Below are 13,363 nucleotides of genomic sequence, written 5' to 3'. Positions count from 1 at the left end.
CTCTCCAATCAAAAGACATAGTCTGGGGCAGGCCACTGTGGCTCAGTGGCAAGAACGCTTGCCTGCCATGCCAGAGGACTCGGGTTCAATTCCTGGTGCCTACCCATGTGAAAAAAAAAAAAAAAAAAAAAAAAAGACATAGTCTGGCAGAATGGATTAAAAAACAGGACCCATCTATATGCTGTCTCTACTCAAAGGACACGAGGCCAAGGACACAAATGGACATTTACACACCAATGTTTATAGCAGCATTATTTACAACTACCAAGAGATGGAAACAGCAAAAATGTCCATCAACAGACAGCTGGCTAAACAAACTGTGACATTTACATAAGATGGAATATTATGCAGCTGTAAGACAGAATAAAGTTATGAAGTATGTAACAACATGAATGGACCTTAAGGACATTATGCTGAGTGTGATTAGCCAGAAACAAAAGGACAAATACTGTATGGTCTCACTGATATGAACTGACATTAGTGAATAAACTTGGAATATTTCCTTGGTAACAGGGACCATCAGGAGATAGAATAGGGTAAGATATTGGGTAATTGGAGGTGAAGGGATACAGATTGTGCAACAGAACAGAATATAAAAACTCAGAAATGGACAGCACAATTTTACCTAACTGTAATACAATTACGTTAAAACACTGAATGAAGCTGCATATGAGAATGATAGAGGGAGGAGGGCTGGGGCATAAATGAAATCACAAAGAAAGATAGACGATAAAGATTGAGATGGTGTAATCTAGGAATGCCTAGAGTGTATAATGATAGTGACTAAATGTACAAATTAAAAAAATGTTTTGCATGAGGAAGAACAAAAGAATGTCATTACTGCAGTGTGCTGAAAATAGATAGTACTTAATATTTTAAAATTTCAACCAATGTGTGAGACTAAAGCAAACAAACGTTTATTTGGTACAAATCTATACTTTGACTAGTGCGTCTCCTAATATAACTTATGTAGATAGTTAATTGAACACCTTAAGTACATGGAACTTTGTATAGGACATGAGATTTTGTTGGTTTGTCCAGGTGATGCCCTGATGAATCCCAGAGTGATTTGATCAGTGAGTGGAAAAGTATTTGCAAAGTCCCCTTCAGGGAATGGTGAGAACGGGGGAAAACTCAACTTCCCCAAGTTGAATTCTTGATATTCTCACAAGCAGTGTGGACAACCAAAGCTATAGGCTGAGCCCCCAGTCTTGGGGTTTGTTCATATGAAATTTAACCCCACAGGGGTTAGGTCAAGTCTACTTAAAATTAAGCCTAAGAGTCACCCCCAAGAGAACCTCTTTTGTTGCTCAGATGTGACCTCTCTCTCCAGCCAACACAACAAGTGAACTCACCACCCTCCCCTTGTCTACATGGGACATGACTCCTAGGGGTGCGGACCTTCCTGTCAACGTGGGACAGAAATCCTAGAATGAGCTGGGACTCAGCATCAAGGGACTGAGAAAATCTTCTCTATCAAAAGGGGGAAGAGTGAAATGAGACAAAGTGTCAACGGCTGAGAGATTCCAAACAGAGTCGAGAGTTATCCTGGAGGTTATTCTTATGCATTAAGTAGATATCACCTTGTTATCCAAGATGTAATGGTGAAGCTGGAGGGAACAGCCTGAAAATATAGAGCTGTGTTCCAGTAGCCATGTTTCTTGATGATGACTGTATAATAATATAGCTTTCACAATGTGACTGTGTGATTGTGAAAACCTTGTGTCTGATGCTCCTATTATCTACCTTGTCAACAGATGAGAGAAACATACGGAATAAAAATAAATAATAGGGGGAACAAATGTTAATAAAGATTTAGTTTGAAATGCTAGTGATCAATGAAAGGGATCAGTAAGGGGTAAGGACTGTAAAATTTTTTTTTTCGGTTTGTTATATTTTTCTGTTGTCTTTTTATTTCTTTTTCTGAATTGATGCTAATGTTCTGGGAAATGATCATGATGATGACTACGCAACTATGTGATGATATTGTGAATTGCTGAGTGTATGTGTTGGGAATGTTTGTTTCTTGTAATCTTTTTAATTAATAAAAATTTAAAAAAAAAACTAATAAAAGTTGGTTATCTTAGTGGTGAGAGTACTCTGGTTTCTTCAGTATTCTTACTATCTCTCCCGGCAATGAATTTTGATTTTAAAATACATATGGTCAGTCAACCATATGTAGGAAAAAACTAACTACAGCAATTTAACCATAATAGGATTTACATATTATAATTTTTTCATATAATTAGTCCAGAGCTGGTACAATAGTATCATAATGCCATTATGCTGGTTTGAAAGTATTAAGTACCCCAGAAAAGTCATGTTTTAATCCTGATTCAATCTTGTGGGGGCAGCCATTTCTTTTAATCCTGATTCAGTACTGTAGGTGGAAACTTTTGATTAGATTATATCCACAGAGATTCTGCACTCCCATTTGTGGATGTGACCTTTGGATTAGATGAAGATGTGATTCCATCCATTCCAGGTGGGTCTTGATTAGTTTATTGGAGTCCTTTAAAAGAGGAAACATTTTGGGGAGAGCTGAGAGCTGACAGAGATACCAACACTTGGAGGTCAGAGACATGGATGTTTGGAGATGTTTGTAGCCCAGCAGATGTCGTCATGAGATGCCACACAAACCAGAACCTGGAGAGAACCAAGGGAGACCAAGAGACGAAAGCCAGCCCTGGAGAAGCAAAGTGAGGAACAAAGGCCGAAAGCACGAAGAGCCCAGGAGCAAGGGACCAAACAGAGGCCAGCCACGTCACTATCCAGTTCCAATGGTGCTGGAAGTGTCAGTGAAAAATAGAGATGCTGTTTGGAGCCACTGGCAGGCCCCAAGAGGAGAATCACAATGCAGACCCTTAGGATTCTGGAGCAAAGCCTTACCAACTGCTGCAGATAACTACTCTCCTTTTGAGAAAGAGCTTTTGGCCTGCTACTGGGCCTTAGTAGAGACCAAATGCTAAATCTTGGGCCACCAAGTTATCATGAGAGCTGAATTGCCTTTTATGAGCTGGGTGTTATCTGACCCACTAAGCCATAAAGTTGGGCGTGTGCAGCAGCACTCCATCATAAAATGGAATGGTATATATGAGATAGGGCCAGAGCACGTCCTGAAGACACAAGTTACATGAGGAAGTGGTCCAAATGCCTATGGTCTCTACTACTACACTATTACCTTCTCTTTCCCAGACCAAAGCTATGGCCTCTTGGGGAGTTCCTTACACTGAATTGATTGAGGAAGAGAAAACTGGTTTACAGGTAGTTCAGCACAATATGCAGGTACCATCTGAAAGTGGACAGTTGCAGCACTACAACCGCTTTCTGAGGTGTCCTTGAAGGACAGTTGTTAGGGAAAATCCTCCCAGTGGGCAGAACTTCGAGCAGTGCACCTGGTTGTTCATTCTGCTTGGAAGGAGAACTGGCCAGAGGTGTGTCTGTATACTGACTCATGGGCTGTTCCTAATGGTTTGGCTGGATGGTCAGAAACTTGGGAAGAACATAATCGGAAAATTGGTGACAAAGGGGTCTGGGGAAGAAGTATGTGGATACACTTTTCTGAGTGGGCTAAAAACATGAACATACTTGTGTCCCATGTGACTACGCACCATAGGGTGACTTCAGCAGAGGAAGGTTTTGATAATCAAGTGGATAAGATGACCCGTTCTGTGGATACCAGTCAGCCTCTTTCCCCAGCAACTCCTTTGGGCAATGGCCCAATGTGCTCATGAACAAAGTGGTCAGGGATGGAGGTTTTGTATGGGCTCAGTAATATGGACTTTCACTCACCAAGGCTGACCTGGCTACAGCCACTGCTGAGTGCCCAATCTGCCAACAGCAAAGACCCACCACATTCAGCCCCCAATACAGCACCATTCCCCGAGGTGACCAGTCGGCTACATGGTGGCAGGTTGATTACATTGGACCACTCCCTTCATGGAAGAGGCAGTGATTTGTTCTAACTGGAATAGATGCACATTCTGGATATGGGTTTGCTTTCCCTGCACACAGTAATTCTGCAAAAACTACCATCTGTGGGCTTACAGAATGCTCTATCCATCGTCATAGTATTCCATACAGCATTGCTTCTGATCAGGAACACACTTCACAGCAAATGAAGTGCAGGAATGAGCACAGGCTCATAGAATTCTCTGGTCTTACCATGTTTCCCATCATCCAGAAGCAGCTGAATTGATAGAACAGTGGAATGGCCTTTTGAAAACTCAATTACGGTGCCAACTAGGTGGCAGTATCTTGAAGGGCTGGGGTAATGTTCTCCAGGAAGCTGTGTATGCTCTGAGTCAGTGTCCGCTTATGGTGCTGTTTCTCCCATAGCCAGGATCCATGGGTCCAGGAACCAAGGGGTGGAAATTGGAGTAGTACCATTCACTATTACCCTTAGCAATCAATAGGAAAATTTTTGCTTCGTGTCCCTGCAAACCTGAGCTCTGCTGATATACAGGTTTTAGTTCCAAAAGAGGGAGTGCTTCCACCTGGAGAAACAACAATGATTCCATTGAACTGGAATCTAAGACTGCCACCTGGTCACTTTGGGCTACTCAGGCCCCTGGATCAACAAGCCAAGAAGGGGATTACATTACTGGCTGGGGTGACTGACCCTGACTATCAGGGGGAAATAGGACTGTAACTACACAATGGAGGTAAAGAAGAGTTTTCCTGGAATACAGGAGATCTCCTAGGGCATCTTTTAGTACTACCATGCCCTGTGATTAAAATCAATGGAAAACTGCAACAACCCAATTCAGACAGGGCTACCAATGGCTCTGAAACTTCAGGAATGACGGTCTGGGTCACCCCACCAGGCAAAGAACCATGGCCAGCTGAAGTGCTTGCTGAGGGTAAAGGGAACACGAATGGCTAGTGGAAGAAGGTAGTGATAAATATGAATTATGACCACGTGATCAGTTACAAAACGAGGACTGTAATGCTGTTTTGTTAATGTTATACTATTAAAGATGTAAGATATCAAGTTTAAGAATGAATATTACCCAAGGCCTTGCACTCTATTCTGGAGAAATTTAATGTGTTTCCGGTTATATGCAGGACAGTTGAGTATTGTTAGGTGAGAAAAAAAAAACATGTCTTTTATTGTTTTCTATTTAGAAATTAGGTATGGTTTAAGGTGATATTGCCAAGTTGACAAGGGGTGGACTGTCATGGTTAGGTTCATGTGTCAACTTGACCAGATGGTGGTACCTGTTTGTCTGGTTGGGCAAGTGCTGGCCTGTCTTTTGCTATAAGGACATTTCATAGCATTAAATCATGCTCACACTGGCTACATCCACAGCTGACTCCATTTGTAATAAACCAAGGGGAATGTCTCCTTTAATGAGTGATATTTAATCTAATCACTGGAAGCCTTTTAAGGAAGATTCAGAAGAGACAGGCTCTCTTTCTGCTTCAGCCGGCAAGCCTCTCCTGTGGAGTTCATCCAGACCCTCCATCAAAATCATCAGCTTCACAGCCTGCCCTACGGATTTTGGGCCCTATGTTCCCACAGTTATATGAGACACGTTTATAAATTTTATATTTACAACTATTTTCTGTTGATTCTGTTTCTCTAGAGAACTCTAACTAATACGAACACCTAGGGCAATTATAAGATTCTATAAAAGTTTCATGTACTAGGGCACATTCCGGAAACCTACAAACTCTAGATGGATCCCTAGACAAGATAAGACCTGAAACCTAGAGGGTCTAACTGCTCCAGAACATCAGCTAGTTCCATCTCCCTATCCCATATTATAGACAGCCCCTTCCAACATGAAAAAGTTAGAATGGACGTAGGCCAAATACCCCTGAAGAGTGGGAGAAAGATCAAAAGTGATGGTGGAGTTATACAGAGAAGGCAGGGTTTAACAAACAAGTATGACTGCTGAATTATTATACTGATATTTCTTTTAGTCTCCAGTATCTTAGAGCAGCTAGAAGTAAAAACCTAAAATTGTAGAATTGTAATGAACACCAAACTCTGAAATCTGTTCTACAACTAATGTGGCAATGCGCTTTGAAATTCTTTGTTTTGTATATATATTTTTTCACAAAAAAAGAAAGAAAAAGTTGATTATGATGATAAAATACTTATGCCCTCTAGTCTCCAAAGTTCTGGAGCAGCTAGAAGGAAAAATCTGAGATCATGATATGGCAACCCATGACAAACTCTGGGATCTGTCCTGTAACAACTTGTTGAAGAGTGCTTTGAAAACTACTGCTTTTTTCTTTCTTTGCTTTGTATATATGTTATAATATAAATACATGGCTATGGCTATTTCAAAAATACAGTTATTTCAAAAATAACTCCTTTAAAATATGCATCCTCAACAGAGGGGAACTATCGCTCCCAAGGGTGTTTCTTGGTACGATAAAAAACATCATAGATACTACAATGGTTTGTGGCCTTCCAAAAGGTGTAGAGTGTATCTGTGGCATTAAATTGTCACTGACGTACAAGAGACAATTAGGAAAAAATGCCTAAAAAAGGTTCCATAGGGACACAATGATGAAAAAAAATTGAGAATCTCTACTTTAAGGTAACAAACTGGATTAACATTTTGAATCAGAAAGGAATTACAATCAGGTGTAGTAACAGAAATTCAATTACAGTATCTTAAACAAATAGGGATGTGTGTTTTCAACATGAGAAGTCCAGGTGGATTGACAGTTGATGGCTCTGCTTCAGCAGTTCAATGATGCTAAAGTAGAGTGTTTGTTCTGTGAGTCTCTTGGCACATTGTGCCAAGATGGCCAGGCAACTCAAAAAAACCTTGTCCACTTTACAGACAGCAGGAAGAAGGAATGTTGAAACAAAAACATAAGCCTCCTAGCAGAGTCAGTAATCTTTAATGAGCTTTACCCAGAAAGCCTTATTCAAGGACTTCCCCCTACATCTCACTGTAGAAAGGCTGGAAATGTAAATATGGCCTCTTTTATGAGAAGTCAAATACAAAATCAGAAGGTAGAAAAATAGATATTGGATGGATAGCTAGCTGTCTCTCCCACAAATGTATAAGTTTCCAAGTATCAAAGCAACTAACTTTTAACTTCCCAGTAAATACATCGTCTTCAATCCTTGTTTATAGAGGGTTGCTATGCCTCTATAAACTAGTTCTGTGCCTACATATGCATAATGTTGCTAGAGAGTTTAATTATTTTCTCCTTAACAACATAAAATTCTTATTTTGCTGATGGATAGTCAGAGTCTAAGTACTATTAGGCAATATAGATAAAAGAATTGTATAGATAAACAGTCCTCAAAAGGCATGCAAAAAAAGTACTAAACAAGACCCAGAAATTCTTCAATGAGATTAATTATTATCTTCGATATACAAAGAAAATAAAACAAACTCTGGCTTAGCCAGAACTTACAAGAGTGGAATATCAGTGATTAACTGCATCAGAGAGCAGAGTAGTTCTTCCAAGAGATCTTCTGAGTCAGAACCTGGTAAGATACATAAAAAGTTTTGTTTTACTTTTTTAACATAGTATAAAATAGAATGGAGTTATGTTCCGAAGCAGCTAGAAGGAAAAATCTGAGATCATGATACGGTAGCCCATGACAAACTCTGGGATCTGTCCTGTAACAACTTCTTGAAGAGTGCTTTGAAAACTACTGCTTTTTTCTTTCTTTGCTTTGTATATATGTTATATTATACAATTAATAAAAAGTTAAAAATTGAACAAAAAAAAGAATGGAGTTGTTTGAGGTCAGTTCTTTGTTCCTACTGAAAATAAGAACTATTGTAATTATATAAACTTGGGTGCTACTGTTGACCTATGAATAAAATCCAAGCGTCTATTATGATCTCCATCTAGTATAGGAATTTTGAATAGCAACTATTAGTTATATAGCATTTAAAGCTTAAAGGTATCCAATGGCTCTTCCAAGCCAGAAGTTTTTAAATTTCTTATAATATACTATGTTTCTTGAAATGAAATATTACACTAAGTCAAACATATATAATTGATAAAAATCAAGCTACTCTGTTTTCTTTGAAGGAGGGCCAGAACAAATGTAGACCTCCCCCGCCCCAATAAGTATCACATCTCACCCCTGAGGTTCCTAGTGGGTCTCAAGGTACCTTTTCAGAATCCCTAGGGCACCACAGATCACAAACTGAAAACCTCTAAATAGAGGCCAAACCATCTCTTTTACAAAGCCGACTGTGCTGGTTTGAAAGGATGTATGTCCCCTAGAAAAGCCATATTTTAATCCAAATCCCATTTTGTAAAGGCAGAATAATTCCTATTCAATAGTGTATGTTTGAATCTGTAATTAGATCATCTTCCTGGAGATGTAACCTAATCAAGAGTGGATTAGGTAGGGGCGTGTCTCCATCCATCTGGGTGGGTCTTGATTAGTTTACTGGAATCCCATAAAAGAGAACAAGAGAGAAAGCTAGGAGATTCTGAGAGAGCAGAACGACATAGCCACAAGAAGCAGAGTCCACCAGCCAATGACCTTTGGAGATTAAGAAGGAAAACGCCTCCTGGGGAGCTTCATGAAACAGTAAGCCAGGAGAAGAAGCTAGCAAATGATGCTGTGTTCACCATGTACCCTTCCAGAAGAGAGAGGAACCCTGACCATGTTCTCCATGTGCCTTTCCAGATGAGAGAGAAACTCTGTGTTCACCATGTGCCCTTCCACCTGAGAGGGAAACAGTGAACTTCATCGGCCTTCGTGAACCAAGGCATCTTTCCCTGGATGCCTTAGACTGGACATTTCTATAGACTTGTTTTAACTGGGACATTTTCTCGGCCTTAGAACTGTAACTTAACAACTTATTAAATTCCCCTTTTTAAAAGTCATTCCATTTCTAGTATATCGCATTCCAGCAGCTAGCAAACTAGAACAGTGACCTCCTAATTTTCAAATCTAATCAAGACCTTATGTAACGTCTGGCTTGGACACTACTGACTCCTGCTCCTTCATGAAACTCTTTCCTCAGTTCCTCAGCTCCTTATTCCTTAAGCCACTTCTTCTATCCCTTCCCAGTATCTACTTCCTCAGCAAACCTTTTGACTGTCAATATGTTCCTCAGAGTTCCATCATTGGCTTTCTTCTCTTCTAACTCCTATGCTCTCCCTTGTCACTTATCATTTATATGATAATAATTCCTTAATCTAGAGTTTTACTCAACTTCTCCACTGAACTTCATGTCTTTATATCCTGCTGGCTAGCTCCACCTAGGTGCATTACCCCTACCTCAAACTCAACCAAACTGAATTCAACTCCCCCCAACACTTCTAATCTGCTTGTTTCTTCTCTATTCTTTTTAGTCTTTAGGCTAATGACATCATTAGTCCAAGCCCAAAACTCAGACTACCCTCTCTTACACATCCTTCTGTAACTAATCAATCTCTCAATTACACAGTTCATCTCTTTGATGTTTTCCTCTTTTCTTCATCCCCTCTGTCATGATTTCATTATCTCATCATCTCAGTTCAGGTCAACAAATTTTCTAAATTAAAACTCGCTCCTAAACTCCTTCAAACCTTTCTAACAAATGTTCTTACTTCCAATTTATTCTTCTCCAATCCAAGCTACACATTGGTATCAGGAGGAGCTAACACAATTCTATTCTTTCACTATCCCAGCTTAAATCTTTTCAATTGCTTTAAGCTGATTATGACTGTGATAGTTATTTTCACTGTCAAAACAAGCACTGGCCTGATACTTTGAGGGTACTTTGCGGATCTAAATCATTAGCCAGTTGAGTGCATCCATGGCTCATTACAACTACAATCAACAAAGAAGACTGACTTCAGCAATGAGAAAAATCTTATCCAACCAGATGAAGGCCTTGGGAGAGCTGATGACTTTAAGCAGCCAAAATAAGAAAAAGGAATTTCTCTCTACTTCAGTCATCTGCTTCTCCTGGGGAATCCTGGTCACCTTCATCAGAGTCCCCAACATGTAGCCTACTGTACAGAATTCAGACTTGGCAAGCCCCAAGGCCCCATGAGCCAATTCCTATTGTAAATCTCTTAATATTTACATATACATATATCCTGTCAGCTCTGATTCTCTGGAAAACCTTGGTAAATATAACGTAACAGAAAAAATTCCAAGCTCCAAAGTACAGTATCCAAGACCTTTCAAGATATAGGCCCTGCATCTCTTTCTATTTTTATCTCCCATGTTATTCTTTTCACAATGTATATTCCAGCAATACCAAGCTATCTGCTACATACTGATTTATGCCATCAGTAACATTCCCTCTGCCTGGAATGTCCTTCAACAATAAAAATCTGATTTTAAAAAGCACATCTCCTTCCCAGACCATGCACAAAAAAAAAAAAAAGGAAAAAAGAAAAAAAAAAAGCCCCTCTCCATCCATCTGAATGATCTTCAGTCTTCATATCGTCTATAAAACTTAACTCTTTTCCCTCATGCTGAAGAAAAAATAATCTATAAAGCATCTATGCCTTGTGCATATGTCTTTCATTGCCTGTATTTGTTACATTACAAAATAGTTTTCTCCATACAAATAGACAGACCTCTAGTGGACTATGTACTTCTTGAGAATAATGACTAACAAAGAACTTGGCACATAGTATATACTCAACACGTTTGCTGAATTGAACCCAGATGCCTAGGTACAAATCCAGCAGTTCTTTTCAAAGCATTGAAAAAAAAGTTTAGCAATTTTTTTTTCTCAAAACCACAATTGGTCACATGGTATTTAGAAATTATGAAGAAATTCCTTCCTGCCTTGCCACAAATAGAACTGGCATGGTAACCCTCTGATAGGTGAACACAGGCTTAACTAGAGGATTAAATCACATTGAGCACAGCATTCAATGCTAAGAAGAACACATGCAAGAATCAAGTAAAACGACCACATTCAATCTCATTCCAAAAAGTGCTTAAGAGGTGGGAGATTACTCTCAGGGATGAGTCCAGCCCTGGTACCATGGGATCAACAAATGAAAAGAAGTATGACAAATAAAGTATCAGTGGGTGAGAGAGTTCAAATAAGACTCAAAAGGCCACTCTGGAGATCACTCTTACACAAACTTCAGTAAGACATTGCTACCTCCTATAACTTGCCAAACCTCAACCAAAACCATTCCAGACAATCCTAAAGAATACCTATGGCAATATATAAGATTCTACAAAGGTTCCATGCACTAGTGTAACTTTCCAGAAACCTGCAACTTCCAGATGCATCCCTGGACCAGATAAGTCCTGAAACCTAGAGGGGTCAGTCTCTCCAGAACATCAGCTCCATCTTCCTCCCCCACATTATCGACAGACCCTTCCAACATGAAAAAGTTAGAGTGGCCATAATCCAAATATCCCTAAAGAGGAGAAAGATCAAGGGTGATGGTTACACAGAGAAGGTAAGGTAACAAACAAGTATAAGTGCTGAATCATTAAATTGATATTTCTTTTAGTCTCTAGTATCTTAGAGTAACTAGAAGTTAAAACCTAAAAGTGTGAAATTGTAACCCATACCAAACTCTGAAATCTGTTCTACAACTAATTGTGGTGCTGTGCTTTGAAATTTACTGCTTCTTGTGTATATGCTATTTTTCACAAAAAAAAGAAAAAAAGTTGATTGTGATGATATAAAAAAATGTTCTGGAGCAGTTAGAAGGAAAAATCTGAGATGATGGTATGGTAGCCCATGACAAACTCTGGGATCTGTCCTATAATTACTTGTTGAAGAGAGCTTTGAAAACTATTGCTTTTTTCTTTCTTTGCTTATATACATGTTATAGTATACAATTAAACAAAAAAATTTTAAGTGTCTAAAAGTTACTTCCAGAGAACCTCTTTTGTTGCTCAGATATGGCCTCTTTTTCTCTAAGGCCAACTCTACAAATAAAATGATTACCATCCCCCCTACATGGGACATGACCTCCAGAGGTGAAAATCTCCCTGGCAACATAGGACATGGCCACAGGGGATCAGCGTGACCTTGGCATGCTGGGATTGAGAAAACCTTCCTTACCAAAAGCAGGAAAAGAAATGTAACAAAATAAATTATGAGTGACTAAGAAAGTTCAAACAGAGTTGAGAGGCTACTCTGGAGGTTACTCTTATGCAAGCTTCAACTAGCTATTGCTAACTGCCAAGGTTTGCCAACCCCCAACCAACATCATTCCTGTTAACCCTAAAGAACATCTAGGGCTCTATCTGAGATCCTACTAATGTTTCATGCACTAAGTTTACTCTTCAGAAACCTAAAACCTTCAGATAGTTCCTAGGTCAGATAAATCCTGAAACCCAGAGGGACCAGCCTCTCCAAGAATATCAGCCAGTTCCATCCCTCTATTCCATACCATCAACACCTCTTTTCAACATGAAAAAAGTTAGAATGAGCATAGCCCAAATATCCCTAAAGACTAGGAGAAGGATGAAAGAGAAGAAGGAGTTAGAAAAGATAAGATTTAAGAAATGAGTTTGATTACTGACTCACCATATAGATATTTCTTATTAGTCTCCAATGTCTTGGAGCAGCTAGAGGAAAAAACCTGAAATTGTGGAACTGTAATCCATACCAAACTCTGAAAAACATTCTATAATCGCTAAAATGTACTTTGAAATTTATTGCTTTTTGTATAAATATTTCACAATAAAAAATGTTTTTGAAAAAGTGATAGGCTTGGCTCAACTAGTAAAGAAAGCAAAATAAGATAATACTAACATTTGTCTCTAAAGGTACAGAATAAGGAAAAGAAAAACAGGATTCTAAGTAAAACCCTCCCATCACGAAGTCTGTCCAACATAACCCAAGTGAGTTAACCTTCTCCAAAAAGTTGATTTGTTGGCATGTAGTACATACTCAATACATTTTTGCTGAATCAAAATGTCACTCCTTGGGATGCACACGTGGTTCAGTGGTAGAATGCTTGCACCTTTCATATGGAAGACCTGGGTTTGATTCCCAGACCATGTACCCGAAAAACCAAAAAAAAGTCACTCCTTGGCTCATCCTATCGAATGCAGTGACGAAAACCCAAGTAGGAAAATTTAAATCTTTCATTGATTCCCTGAAGAACATTCCAGACCATATGAGTTGGCCAGTTTAACAGCTTAACCATGTTTACAAGCAGCCAAACAGCCAATGCAATTTGTTTTTTACATAAGGTGAAGGGACAAGCATTCAGTACCCACAGATGGTGCTTGATTGCATATTTTCTTCCAGGGAGTCAAAACACATTGAAGCTTTAAATCTTAAAATGGTGACAAGGATTCTGCCTTTGGTGTTCCAAGAGCCAGCTAAATCATCATCTCACCCAAGTTCACAGCTGGGTCAATTAAGGAGTACATTCACAGCTTTATTATCAATTTATTGTAATGCTGATCATGATATTATTAACTATATTTCAC

At 39.2% G+C, this 13,363-nt stretch overlaps 1 protein-coding gene across 5 annotated transcripts in view; it reads right to left on the bottom strand.

The window, feature by feature from the left end:
- The window catches only part of DYM (dymeclin), a 603,069-nt gene that overhangs the window by 413,227 nt on the left and 176,479 nt on the right, over window positions 1–13,363 (bottom strand). For all 5 annotated transcript variants that reach the window (XM_077135504.1, XM_077135505.1, XM_077135503.1 and 2 more), the window contains one exon: window positions 7,390–7,462. In XM_077135504.1, coding sequence (XP_076991619.1) covers window positions 7,390–7,462 — 73 coding nt within the window. The remainder of the gene's footprint in view (window positions 1–7,389; window positions 7,463–13,363) is intronic.

Source organism: Tamandua tetradactyla, chromosome 18 (assembly GCF_023851605.1).
Source record: "Tamandua tetradactyla isolate mTamTet1 chromosome 18, mTamTet1.pri, whole genome shotgun sequence".
Taxonomy (NCBI): Eukaryota; Metazoa; Chordata; class Mammalia; order Pilosa; family Myrmecophagidae; genus Tamandua; species Tamandua tetradactyla.
This window is presented reverse-complemented; position numbering and strand designations above follow the sequence as displayed.